The 12,298-nt window shown below is 70.2% G+C and overlaps 3 protein-coding genes across 3 annotated transcripts; 1 reads left to right on the top strand and 2 right to left on the bottom strand.

The window, feature by feature from the left end:
- Positions 1-597: 597 nt before the first annotated feature.
- CNN1 (calponin 1) lies at positions 598-3,871 on the top strand. Its single transcript, XM_065652997.1, has 7 exons — positions 598-872; positions 2,056-2,177; positions 2,258-2,324; positions 2,435-2,572; positions 2,788-2,898; positions 3,119-3,265; positions 3,586-3,871. Exons 1-7 carry the CDS (start codon positions 810-812, stop codon positions 3,808-3,810), a joined length of 873 nt encoding a protein of 290 aa, XP_065509069.1. The 5' UTR covers positions 598-809; the 3' UTR covers positions 3,811-3,871.
- A 470-nt stretch (positions 3,872-4,341) lies between these two features.
- Positions 4,342-5,385, bottom strand: ELOF1 (elongation factor 1). The gene is made up of 4 exons (XM_065652998.1): positions 5,283-5,385; positions 5,063-5,191; positions 4,881-4,951; positions 4,342-4,748 (listed from the first exon to the last, which is right to left on the bottom strand). Exons 2-4 carry the CDS (start codon positions 5,176-5,178, stop codon positions 4,684-4,686), a joined length of 252 nt encoding a protein of 83 aa, XP_065509070.1. The 5' UTR covers positions 5,179-5,191; positions 5,283-5,385; the 3' UTR covers positions 4,342-4,683.
- An 890-nt stretch (positions 5,386-6,275) lies between these two features.
- Positions 6,276-10,223, bottom strand: ACP5 (acid phosphatase 5, tartrate resistant). The gene is given in 8 exon segments (XM_065653116.1): positions 6,276-6,997; positions 9,068-9,157; positions 9,159-9,316; positions 9,319-9,413; positions 9,541-9,644; positions 9,647-9,670; positions 9,848-9,997; positions 9,999-10,223. Coding segments are annotated over 8 exon segments (1,020 nt in total). The 5' UTR covers positions 10,161-10,223; the 3' UTR covers positions 6,276-6,760.
- Positions 10,224-12,298: the final 2,075 nt, after the last annotated feature.

Below are 12,298 nucleotides of genomic sequence, written 5' to 3'. Positions count from 1 at the left end.
TCACACGGGGCACCGTGACGTCAGAGCCGCAGCAGCTGCTATAAATGGAAATGGCAGCTCCGGGGGGGCGGGGGCGGCCCCGGACGCCTGGGTCCCCCCGAACTCCTGGGTCCCTCCGAACTCCTCGGTTTCCCCCACTCCGGGTCCCTGGGACGCCTGGGTCCCCCCCCCGCTCCGAACTCATGGGTGCCCCTGGAACTCCTGGGTTTCCCGGACGCCTGGGTTCCCCGGATGCCTGGGTCCCTGGGACGCGCTCCCGGAGCCGGGGGGAGCGGGGGGCGCATTCCCCGCCCGTGACGAACCGTCCCCGTCCCCCCCCCACCCCCGGAGTCCGATCCGCTGACGGCACCGGGACCGCCCCGCGCCCCCCCCCCCCCCCCCCCCGGACTAGGGGGACCCAGGCGTCCGGGGGGGACCCAGGCGTCCGGGGAGGAGAGAGGGGTTGGAGGAGGGGGGAGCAGGGATGGGGGGGGAGGGGAGCTGGGGGTGGGGGGCGGCCCGGGGCTCCCCCGCCCCCCCGGGATCCCCCCCGCTAAATGTGGAAAAAATGACGCCATCACCCGCCCCGCGGTGACGTCAGCGCGGCGGGCGGCGCGGATTGGCCGCGCGCGGCCCCGGCCCGGGGGGGCTCCGCGACTTTTAAAAGTGGCGGCGGCGCCGGGTCGGGACCGGGACGAGCGACCCGGGACGGACCGACCGACCCCACCGGGACCGACCGACCCGGGACCCCTCGAACCGGCACCGACCGACCCGCCGGGACCCCCCGAGCCCCCCCGGGAACCCCCGAACCGGCATCCCCCACCGACCCCATGTCCAACGCAAACTTCAACCGCGGTCCGGCCTACGGGCTGTCGGCCGAGGTGAAGAACAAGGTGGGTGGAACGAACGGGACCGGGGGGGCGCGGGGGGGCCAGGGCCGAACCGGGGGAAACCGAACCCGGGAGGACAGAACCGGGGGGGACAGAACCGACCCGCGCGGGACGGAATCGGGGGCACAGAACCGGGCGGGGGGGGCAGGGCCGGCCGGAGCGGGCGGGGGGCGGGGGCAGGACCTGGCGCTGTCCCTGGTGCTGCCCCGCACGCCTGGGTCCCCTCTGCGGGGGTGTGGGCACCCGCACGCCTGGGTCCCCTCTGCGGGGGTGTGGGCACCCGGACGCCTGGGTCCCCTCTGCGGGGGTGCGGGCACCCGCACGCCTGGGTCCCCTCTGCGGGGGTGTGGGCACCCGGACGCCTGGGTCCCCTCTGCGGGGGTGTGGGCACTCGCACGCCTGGGTCCCCTCTGCGGGGGTGTGGGCACCCGGCCTCCTGGGTCCCGTCTCCAGGGGTGATGCGCACCCGGACGCCTGGGTCCCCTCTGCGGGGGTGTGCGCACCCGGTCGCCTGGGTCCCCTCTGCGGGGGTGTGCGCACCCGGTCGCCTGGGTCCCCCCCGGCCGTGCCTCAGTTTCCCCCCACAGACGCCCCGCGGGCCGCAGCGCGGGAAGGGTTAACCCAGGGGGGCCCGGGGGGGCTCTGGGCTGCCCGGGGGGGGCTCGGGGGGGCCCCGCCGCCCCCGGCCCCGCCGCGAGCCCTTATAAGGTGTCAGAGCGCGGCGGGCGCGCGGCCGCGGGCCGGGACTATATATGGGCAAAGGTTCGGCAGGCCCGGACGCCTGGGTCCTCCCGGGGGGGGCGGGGCAGCCCCGGACGCCTGGGTTCTCCCCCCGCCACCCCTCCCCGCAGTAGGGGGACCCAGGCATCCGGGGCTGTTCTCACCCCTCCCACTGGGGGCTGAGCTTGTGGGTCACCCCCAGTCTGACCCCACCGTGTCCCCCACATCCCCCCGTCCCCTCCCGTGTCCTCCCAACTGACTGTGTCCCCCAACGTGTCCCCTGATGGTATCCCCTGACATGTCCCCCATGTCCCAAAGGTGTCCCCGTGTCCCCCAACGTGTCCCCATCTCTCTCCAATGTGTCCCCTGACGTGTCCCCCAACCTGTCCCTGACATGTCCTGATGGCGTCCCCCAACATGTTCCCTGCTGTGTCCCCTGATGTCCCCTGCTGTCTCCTGCCCCCAGCTGGCGCAGAAGTACGACCCGCAGCAGGAGCGGGAGCTGCGCACCTGGATCGAGGGGACAACCGGACGGCGCCTCGGGGACAATTTCATGGACGGGCTGAAGGATGGAGTCATCCTCTGCGAGTATGACCCTGACCTCTGACCCCAACCTCTGACCCCTGCCCCCCTGCCCCTGCCTGACTCTGACCCGCCCTTGACCCCAGGCTGATCAACAAGCTGCAGCCGGGCTCCGTGCAGAAGGTGAACGACCCCGTCCAGAACTGGCACAAGGTGAGGGGATGGGGGGGGGGGTTGGGGATCCCTGGGCGGGGTGGGGGGATCCCTGAGGGTCCTGGGGGTCCCGGCGGTGTCCCGGGGTCCCAGCTGCGCTGCCCCCCCAGCTGGAGAACATCGGGAACTTCCTCCGCGCCATCAAGCGCTACGGGGTGAAGCCGCACGACATCTTCGAGGCCAACGACCTGTTCGAGAACACGAACCACACGCAGGTGCAGTCGACGCTGATGGCGCTGGCCAGCCAGGTGACAACCGGGGACACGGGGGGGTCCCCACGTCCCCTGGGGTGTCACCAACCACAGGCGGGTCCAGTCAGCCCATTGCCCCCCCAGCAGGAGATGGGGCCAAAGGGGCAAAGCTGGGGGGAACCCGGGGGCTGTCAGGGGGTGTTTGGGGTGGGGGGGTGTTTGGGGGGGGGCTGTGCCCACGCCCCCCAGCGCCCCCTCTCCCCACCCCCCAGGCCAAGACCAAGGGGAACAACGTGGGGCTGGGGGTGAAATACGCGGAGAAGCAGCAGCGACGGTTCCACCCTGAGAAACTGCGCGAGGGGCTGAACATCATCGGGCTGCAGGTGACGGGGGGGACATGGGGACACGGGGGGACGGGGCTGAACATCATCGGGCTGCAGGTGACGGGGGGGACATGGGGACACGGGGGGACGGGGCTGAACATCATCGGGCTGCAGGTGACAGGGACACGGGTGGGACGGAGGGCATATGGGAGAACAGGGGGGTTTTGTGGCCACTCGGTGCAGCTGGTGACACTGTCCCCTGTGTCCCTTGTGTCCCCAGATGGGCACCAACAAGTTCGCCAGCCAGCAGGGCATGACGGCCTATGGGACACGGCGGCACCTGTACGACCCCAAACTGGGCACCGACCAACCGCTGGACCAGGTCACCATCAGCCTGCAGATGGGGACCAACAAGGGCGCCAGCCAGGTGGGACAGGGACAGGGGGACACGGGGGGACAGGGGGGGATGAGGGAAAAGGGGGGACATGGGGGGACACCAACGAGGGTGCCAGCCAGGTGGGACAGGGGGACACGGGAGGACACGGGTGGGACGGGGGGACACGCGTGGGACCGGGGGACACGCGTGGGACAGGGGGGCCCCAGGGGACAGTCTCCAGGATCCGGGGGGGGAGATCGGGGGTCCCCAGATGTGTCTCCCTGAAGAGCCCAAGGTACCCCCGGCCCCCTGTCCTGTCCCCAACGCTGTGTCCCTGTCCCCATGCCCGTCCCTCTGTCTGTCTGTCCCAGGCTGGGATGACGGCCCCCGGCACCAAGCGGCAGATCTTCGAGCCGTCGCTGGGCACCCAGCACTGCGACACGGGCACCATCGGGCTGCAGATGGGCAGCAACAAGGGCGCGTCGCAGACGGGGATGACGGTTTATGGGCTCCCGCGCCAGGTGTACGACCCCAAGTACTGCGGGGGCCCCGCGCTGCTGGGGGAGGACGGGCTGGACGGGCCCTTCGAGCACTAGTGACCGCGCGGCGCCCCCGGCACTGACACCCCAACACCCCCACAATAAACACACACGCAAAGCTGCCGCCTCTGGGGACAGTGGGGACAATGGGGACAGGGCGACGATGGGGGGACGAGGGGGGGACGAGGCGGGGACGAGGCGGGGACGAGGCGGGGACGAGGTGGGGACGAGGGGACAATTTGTGAGAGGGGGGACAATGAGGACTGGGGGACAGTGAGGACAACGGCAGGAGGGGGGACAGTGAGACATGGGGGGAAGGGGGTACACAGGGGGGTACTGGGGTCCCTGAGGGGTGCCCGGGTCTGGGTGGCCAAGGGTGACAACGCGTCCCAGCGCGGCTGCCGAACCAGAGGAGACTCGTTAGCGCCGCGGAGCTCGAGACTCGTTAGCGCCGCGGAGCTCGTTAGTGCTGAGAGCTCGTTAGCGCTGCAGACCCGCCCCCTGGGGCTGTCACCCCATGTCCCCACAGACCCCACGTGTCCCCGCAGACCCCACGGCGCCAACAGTGACCAGGACACGGAGCCCCCGGCCCAGCCCCGCGAGGGCGTTTATTGGGGAGGGGGCTCTGCCGAAACGTGTCACCCGCACCCCGGCCCCGTGTCCCCTGCCACCGTGTCCCCCGGCCCCACAGCTCTTGGGCCGCCCGCACTTCAGTGCCCAAGGGACACACTTGAGGTCCCATCCTGGGGGGACGACACACTCGGGGTCCTGTCCCTGGGGGGGGGCACACACTCTGTGTCACCACTGGAGCCCCCGTGTCTGGGGACAGAAACGGAGAAAACAGCAAAAATGCCACAAAGTGGGGGGGCAGGGACAGTGTCACCCCAGGGGGGGTTGGGACAGCGATGTCCCCACCCCGGGACAGGGACGTCACTGGTTTGCGGCTTCGCAGGCATCGATCCAGTCGCTGTAAACATCCACGGGCTCCGACAAGTCTGGGGGGGGTCAAGGATCTAACGGGGCCGGGGGGGGTCCCAGAGAGTCAGGGGGTCCCAGGGGGTGCTGGGGCGTCCTGATAAGGACACAGGTGACGGGGTCAGGGGATCGGGGGGTCCCGTTAAGGATACAGGTGATGGGTGTCTGGAACTCCTCCAGGCAGACGGTGCAGGAGATCACCCCGGTGTTGCGGGCGCGGTCCCTGGGGACAGGGGACAAGGGCCGGGCGGTGACCCCCTGGTGTCCCCCCCGTCCGGTGTCCCCCAGCCCCCGTGTCCCGGTCCCCGCGTCCCCCGTCCCGGTCCCCGCTCACATCTTCACGTCGCAGGACTTCTCGTGGTTGCAGAACGGACACGTGAACTGAGTCTCCAGCGTCCCCGTCACTTTCTTCTTGGGCGGCGGTTTCCGCTTCGACTTGCGGCGGCCCATGGCGGGGGGGCGGCTGCGGGTGGACCGGTCACCCCGGGCCCCGCCCGGTCACCCCGGGCCCCGCCGGGGCCCCCGAACCCCCCGAACCCCCGGCCCGGCCCCACCTGCCGCTCCGGCGCGTCCCGCTCCCGCCGCCACCGGAAGCAGCCCCCGCAAGCCCGCCCCTTCCGCCCGCCCTCGCGGCCCCACCCAATCGGCGACGGGGGGCGGAGCCACGCGGCCCGACTGTAGCCCCGCCCCCTTCCACCCATCCCGCGCGACCCGGGGCGAAACGCGGCGATTTTGGGCCGAAACGCGGCGATTTGGGGCCGAAACACGGCGATTTTGGGCCGAAACGCGGCGATTTTGGGGCCGAAACGCGGCGATTTTGGGCCGAAACGCGGCGATTTCGGGCCGAAACGCGGCGATTTCGGGCCGAAACGCGGCGATTTTGGGGCCGAAACGCGGCGATTTTGGGCCGAAACGCGGCGATTTTGGGCCGAAACGCGGCGATTTTGGGCCGAAACGCGGCGATTTGGGGCCGAAACGCGGCGATTTGGGGCCGAAACACGGCGATTTTGGGGCCGAAACGCGGCGATTTCGGGGCGAAACGCGACGATTTTGGGCCGAAACGCGGCGATTTTGGGGCCGAAACGCGGCGATTTTGGGGCCGAAACGCGGCGATTCATGGGGTGAAACGTGGCGATTTCGGTGGCGAAACGCGACGATTTTGGGCCGAAACGTGGCGATTTCGGGGGCGAAACGCGGCGACTTTGGGGGCAAAACGCATCAATTCTTGGGGCGAAACGCGGCGATTTCGGGCCAAAACACGGCGATTTTGGGGGCGAAACGCGGCGATTCATGGGGCGAAACGTGGCGATTTTGGGGGCGAAACGCGACGATTTTGGCCTGAAACGCGGTGATTTCGGGGGTGAAATGCGGCGATTTTGGGGGCAAAACGCATCAATTCTTGGGGCGAAACGCGGCGATTTTGGGGGCAAAACGCATCAATTCTTGGGGCGAAACGCGGCGATTTTGGGGCGAAGCGCAGCGATTTTGGGGGCAAAACATGGCGATTTTGGGGGCGAAACGCGGCGATTCATGGGGCGAAACGCGGCGATTCATGGGGCGAAACGTGGTGATTTTGGGGGCGAAACGCGACGATTTTGGCCTGAAACGCGGTGATTTCGGGGGTGAAATGCGGCGATTTTGGGGGCAAAACGCATCAATTCTTGGGACGAAATGCAGCGATTTTGGGGCGAAGCGCAGCGATTTTGGGGGCAAAACACGGCGATTCTTGGGCGAAACGCGGCGATGTCGGGGCGGCAGCTGCGGGCGGCGTCTCCCCCCGCGCCGTTTATTGCGCGCGCGGCTCCGCCGCGTCCCGGGGGTCCCGCCCCCGCTGCCAGCGGCGCAGGCGGGGGTCAGGGGTCGGGGGTCAGGGGTCGGGGGTCAGGGGTCGGGGGTCAGGGGTCGCGGGGGGGCAGGGTCAGGGGTCAGGGGTCGCGGGGGGGCAGGGGTCGGGGGTCGGGGGTCAGGGGTCGCGGGGGGGCAGGGGTCGGGGGTCAGGGGTCGCGGGGGGGCAGGGGTCAGGGGTCGGGGGTCAGGGGTCGCGGGGGGGCAGGGTGGCGCGGTGCAGCACGCGGCCCGTGGCCTCCAGGAAGGTCACGGTGGCCGCGCGCGGGTCCAGCCGCACGTGCACGAAGCCGCCGGGCGCCGCGGGGGCCCCGAAGAAGAACCGGAGGGTCCCGGGGGGCAGCGCCCCCTCGTGGCGCCGCGACCCCTCCACGAAGTTCCCGGCGCCGCTCACCACGTAGCCCACGCCCCCCTCCTGCAGGAACTGTGGGGACACGGGGGGCAGCACCCGGACGCCTGGGTCCCTCCCGGACGCCTGAGTCCCTCCCGGACGCCTGGGTCCCCCCGCAAACTTCTGGGTCCCTCCCGGACGCCTGGGTCCCTCCCGGACACCTGGGTCCCCCCGCAAACTTCTGGGTCCCTCCCGGACACCTGGGTCCCTCCCGGACTCCTGGGTCCCTCCCGGACACCTGGGTCCCTCCCGGACGCCTGAGTCCCTCCCGGACGCCTGGGTCCCCCCGCAAACTTCTGGGTCCCCCCGCAAACTTCTGGGTCCCCCCCGGACACCTGGGTCCCCCCGCAAACTTCTGGGTCCCTCCCGGACACCTGGGTCCCTCCCGGACGCCTGGGTCCCCCCGCAAACTTCTGGGTCCCTCCCGGACGCCTGGGTCCCTCCCGGACACCTGGGTCCCCCCGCAAACTTCTGGGTCCCTCCCGGACACCTGGGTCCCTCCCGGACACTGGGGGTTCCCGTGTGAGGTTTGGGGAGTCCCTGGACACCACGGGGGCTCAGGGGGGTCCCATGTTCAATTTAGGGGTCCCTGTACACTGTAGGAGTTCGGGGGGGGGTCCTGTGCCAGGTTTGGGGGTCCCTGTACACGATGGGGGGGTCAGGGGGCCCATGTCAGGTTTGGAGGGGGTCCCTGTGCACTGTGGGTCTCAGAGGGTCACTGTTGGGGTTCAGGGGGTCCCTGTTGGGGTTCAGGGGTCCCTGTGGAGCTCAGGGGGTCACTGTTGGGGTTCAGGGGTCCCTGTGGAGCTCAGGGGGTCCCTGTTGGGGTTCAGGGGGTCACTGTTGGGGTTCAGGGGTCCCTGCGGAGCCCAGGGGGTCACTGTTGGGGTTCAGGGGTCCCTGTGGAGCTCAGGGGGTCACTGTTGGGGTTCAGGGGGTCACTGTTGGGGTTCAGGGGTCCCTGTGGAGCTCAGGGGGTCACTGTTGGGGTTCAGGGGTCCCTGTGGGTCTCAGGGGGTCACTGTTGGGGTTCAGGGGGTCCCTGTGGGTCTCAGGGGGTCACTGTTGGGGTTCAGGGGGTCACTGTTGGGGTTCAGGGGGTCCCTGTGGGTCTCAGAGGGTCACTGTTGGGGCTCAGGGGGTCACTGTTGGGGTTCAGGGGGTCCCTGTGGAGCTCAGGGGGGTCACTGTTGGGGTTCAGGGTCCCTATGGAGCTCAGGGGGTCACTGTTGGGGTTCAGGGGGTCCCTGTGGGTCTCAGAGGGTCACTGTTGGGGCTCAGGGGGTCACTGTTGGGGTTCAGGGGTCCCTGTGGAGCTCAGGGGGTCACTGTTGGGGTTCAGGGGGTCCCTGTGGAGCTCAGGGGGTCACTGTTGGGGTTCAGGGGGTCACTGTTGGGGTTCAGGGGTCCCTGTGGAGCTCAGGGGTCACTGTTGGGGGTTCAGGGGGTCCCTGTGGAGCTCAGGGGGTCACTGTTGGGGTTCAGGGGTCCCCATGGAGCTCAGGGGGTCACTGTTGGGGCTCAGGGGGTCACTGTTGGGGTTCAGGGGGTCCCTGTGGAGCTCAGGGGGTCACTGTTGGGGTTCAGGGGTCCCTGTTGGGGTTCAGGGGGTCACTGTTGGGGTTCAGGGGTCCCTGTGGAGCTCAGGGGGTCACTGTTGGGGTTCAGGGGTCACTGTTGGGGTTCAGGGTCACTGTGGAGCTCAGGGGGTCACTGTTTGGGGTTCAGGGGTCCCTGTGGAGCTCAGGGGGTCACTGTTGGGGTTCAGGGGTCCCTGTGGAGCTCAGGGGGTCACTGTTGGGGTTCAGGGGGTCACTGTTGGGGTTCAGGGGTCCCTGTGGAGCTCAGGGGGTCACTGTTGGGGTTCAGGGGTCCCTGTGGAGCTCAGGGGGTCACTGTTGGGGTTCAGGGGGTCACTGTTGGGGTTCAGGGGTCCCTGTGGAGCTCAGGGGGTCACTGTTGGGGTTCAGGGGTCCTGTGGAGCTCAGGGGGTCACTGTTGGGGTTCAGGGGTCCCTGTGGAGCTCAGGGGGTCCCTGCGGAGCCCAGGGGGTCCCCGTGGGTCGGGTCCCGTGGGTCGGGTCCCCGCGGGTCGGGTCCTCACCTGCAGGTTGTGGTCGTGCCGCTCAGATAAGCCGTGACTCGGTGTCTCCGCAGGCAGCGGCCGCAGCAGCCGCCGCAGGCAGGACGAGGGGTCCGTGTTCCCCGGCCGACCAGAGCGGGTAGTGCCCGGCGAGCAGCACGAACCGGTCACCGCGCGACGCCGCCAGGCGGCCCCGGAGCCAGCGCAGCTGCGCCGCCGCGGCCGCCGCGTCACCGGGGCCCGCGGGGGGGCCCCCGGCATCGTCCCCCCGCCGCACAGCAGCACCGTGTCCAGCAGCAGCAGCCGCGCCGACGCGTTGGTGCCGGGGAGGGACAGGCGGAGGCTGTAGAAATAGTGCGGGAAGTGCCTGCGGGGACGGGGGACACTTGGGGACACCCCAGGGACAGCCGGTGACCGTGCCCCCCGGGTGCAGCAGCAGCGGGGGGTGGCTTTGCCCATGGTGTCCCCCTGTCTGCGTGTCCCCCTGTCCGTACCACCGCGGCGAGCGCCGGCCATACGCCATCTGCGCGGTGACGTTCCCGGCATGGTCGTGGTTCCCGGCCAAGACGAACCAGGGGAAGGTCCCGCAGCCCCCGGGACCGAGAACACGCGCTCGAAGGTGTCCTGGGGACAGGGACACGGGGGTCACGGGGGGGACAGAGACATGCGGACAGGGAATGGGGACACAGCGGGAGGGGGCACAGGCACCCGCAACCCCCTGGGGACATTCAGGTCCTGGGGTCTCCCTGATTTCCCCCCCCCGGCAGATTTTGGGGTCCCCCCCACACTCGAGGTCCATACCTGGAACCGGGGGTCCCACTCGTCCCGCACCCCCTTGTAGTAGAAATTGTCCCCGAGCGCCAGGACGAAGTCGGCGCCCAGTTCGGTGGCCGCGCGGCCCATGGCGGCCGCCTTGGCCACTTCGCGGGGGGTGGCGAAGGGGGGGTCGGGGGACCCCCCCCCAGTCACCGACTGCCAGGAACTGCACGGCCCCCCCGGGGCCCCTCCCGGCCGCCACTGTCACCGTCACCGTCACCATCACCCACAGCAGCGCCAGCATCTGCGGATAGTGCCCGTGGGACCCAGGTGCCCGGGGGTCCCAATCCCCACCCATGGGACCCAGGCGTCCAGGGGGTCCCCAGCCCCCCCAGGACCTAAAGGGCACCCGGGCGCCCCCCTGGGGCCACTCACCCTCGTGTCCCCTTGCGTCCCCTCGTGTCCCCGCGGGCGCTTTAAAGGCCCCGAAGGGGAAGTGGGTCGCGAGGCCGGTGCCCCCCCCGCTGCCGCCGTCACCTGACGGTGACACGGGGACACGGGGGGGCCGAGGGGGATCGACCCGGAAATCCCCGAAATGCCCCAATTCCGCGGCCACGTCACGGCTCACGTGGGACGAGTGCCCCCCCCCCACCCCAGGGACCCAGGCGGTCCGAGTGCCCCCTCCCTCCCCGGGGACCCAGGCGTCCCGAGTGCCCCCCCGCCCCCGGGGACCCAGGCGTCCGAGTGCCCCCCCGCCCCGGGGACCCAGGCGTCCGAGTGCCCCCTCCCTCCCCGGGGACCCAGGCATCCGAGTGCCCCCTCCCTCCCCAGGGACCCAGGCGTCCGAGTGCCCCCCGCCCCGGGGACCCAGGCGTCCGAGTGCCCCCCGACCCCGGGGACCCAGGCATCCGAGTGCCCCCCCCCGCGCCACGTTTTCCAGTGCGGACGTGGCGGGGGGGAGGGGGCGGCCGGACGCCTGGGTCCCTTGGGAGAGAAGGGGGTCCCGGCGAGGGGGTGACACCCCGGGGGTCCCCGCGTCTCACCGTGGGGGGTCGAGGGTCCCGGCTCCGCTGCTGCGGGGGGGCCCGGGACGCCTGGGTCCCTCGGGGTGGGGTGGGGTGGGGGGGTAACGCCCTTGGGCTCTTAAAGCGGCCGGGGGAGGGGCCCGAACACCTGGGTTCCCCCCAGGATTGGGGAGAAATCGGCCCGTTTTGGGGCTTCCCCGCCCCCCGCGACCCCCGGTGACCCCGACCCCCCCCGCAGTGACCCCCCGCCCCTCCCCCGCACCGAGCCGGCCCGGGCGGGTTCGACACTTTTATTTCCTTTTTTTGCCTTTTTTCGCCCCATTTTCCGCGGCTTTTTCCTCCTTTCCCGCTCGCGGCGCCTTTTGGGTGGTTTTTATTTTTTTCTTTTCTTTTTTTTTTTTTTTTTTTTTTTTTCCCCCCCCTTTTCTTTTTCTCCTCGGTCTGGGGGGAGGGGCCGACCCCCCGGGAAATGACGTCACTATCACGTGCCGGGGGGGGGGAGGGGCGACCTGGGGGTCCCCAAATGTGCAACGGGGGGGGGGGGAGGGGGGGGGGAGGGGGGGGCGGGTCGCTCTCGGGGCCCCTCCCCCCAAATGGGGGTCCCGGGGGGGCCTCGTGCTGGGGGGGGGCCCCAAATGTTGGGGGGCCCCGTTTGCTGGTGGGGGGCCCGGGGGGGGGCCCGAGATGGGAGGGGGGCAAAAATGGAGGAGGGGCCAAAACTGGGGAGGGAACTGCTGGTGGGGGGGTCCCAAAAACCCGGGGGGGTCACAGAGCGGAGGGGTCACCCCAGGGCGGGGGGGTCTAAGGCAAATTTGGTCCGTTTGACCCCAAAACCCGGGGCCGGGGGGGGGGCGGGGAGGGCCGGACCCCCCCAAAGGTGCAGAAACCCCAAAACGAGCAAAAATGGCCCCAAATCCCCCCCCCCCCCCGCCCCCAGTGACCCCTGGGGCAAAAACTGCCCCAAACCGGTCAAAAACCACAAAACGGCCGGGGGGGAAAACCTGGGGGGCAGAACGGGGGAAGTGGGGGGTTCCCCGAAAAAGCACTTGGAAGGGGGAGACCCGAAAAGGGGGGGGACCCCGGGGGGGGGGTTAACCCCAAAATGGGGGGGTTGACCCCAAAAGGGGGGGTTGGCCAGGGGTGGACACAAGGGGGTGACCCAAAATGGGGGGTTTGACCCCAAATGGGGGGTTTGACCCCAAAGGGGGGATGGACCCCATGTGGGGGGGGGGGGGGGCTGACCCAAACCGGGGGGGTTTGAACCCCAAACCCGGGGGGGGGGGGCTTGACCCCAGGGGGGGTTTGACCCCGAGCGGGGTTGGACCCCAGAACGCGGGAGTTTTACCCCAAAAAGGGGGGGGGGGGGGGGGGCGGGGGCCTCGCCGGGGGTAATTGCACTTAATTAAAAAAATGAGCGGGGGGGGTGGGGGGGGCCCGAAGCGGGGGGGGGCGGGTGGGGGGTCCCGGGTCC

Source organism: Caloenas nicobarica, chromosome 28 (genome assembly GCF_036013445.1).
Source record: "Caloenas nicobarica isolate bCalNic1 chromosome 28, bCalNic1.hap1, whole genome shotgun sequence".
NCBI classification, from domain to species: Eukaryota; Metazoa; Chordata; class Aves; order Columbiformes; family Columbidae; genus Caloenas; species Caloenas nicobarica.
Note: the sequence above shows the minus strand (reverse complement) of the source record. Positions and strands in the feature narration are given on the sequence as shown.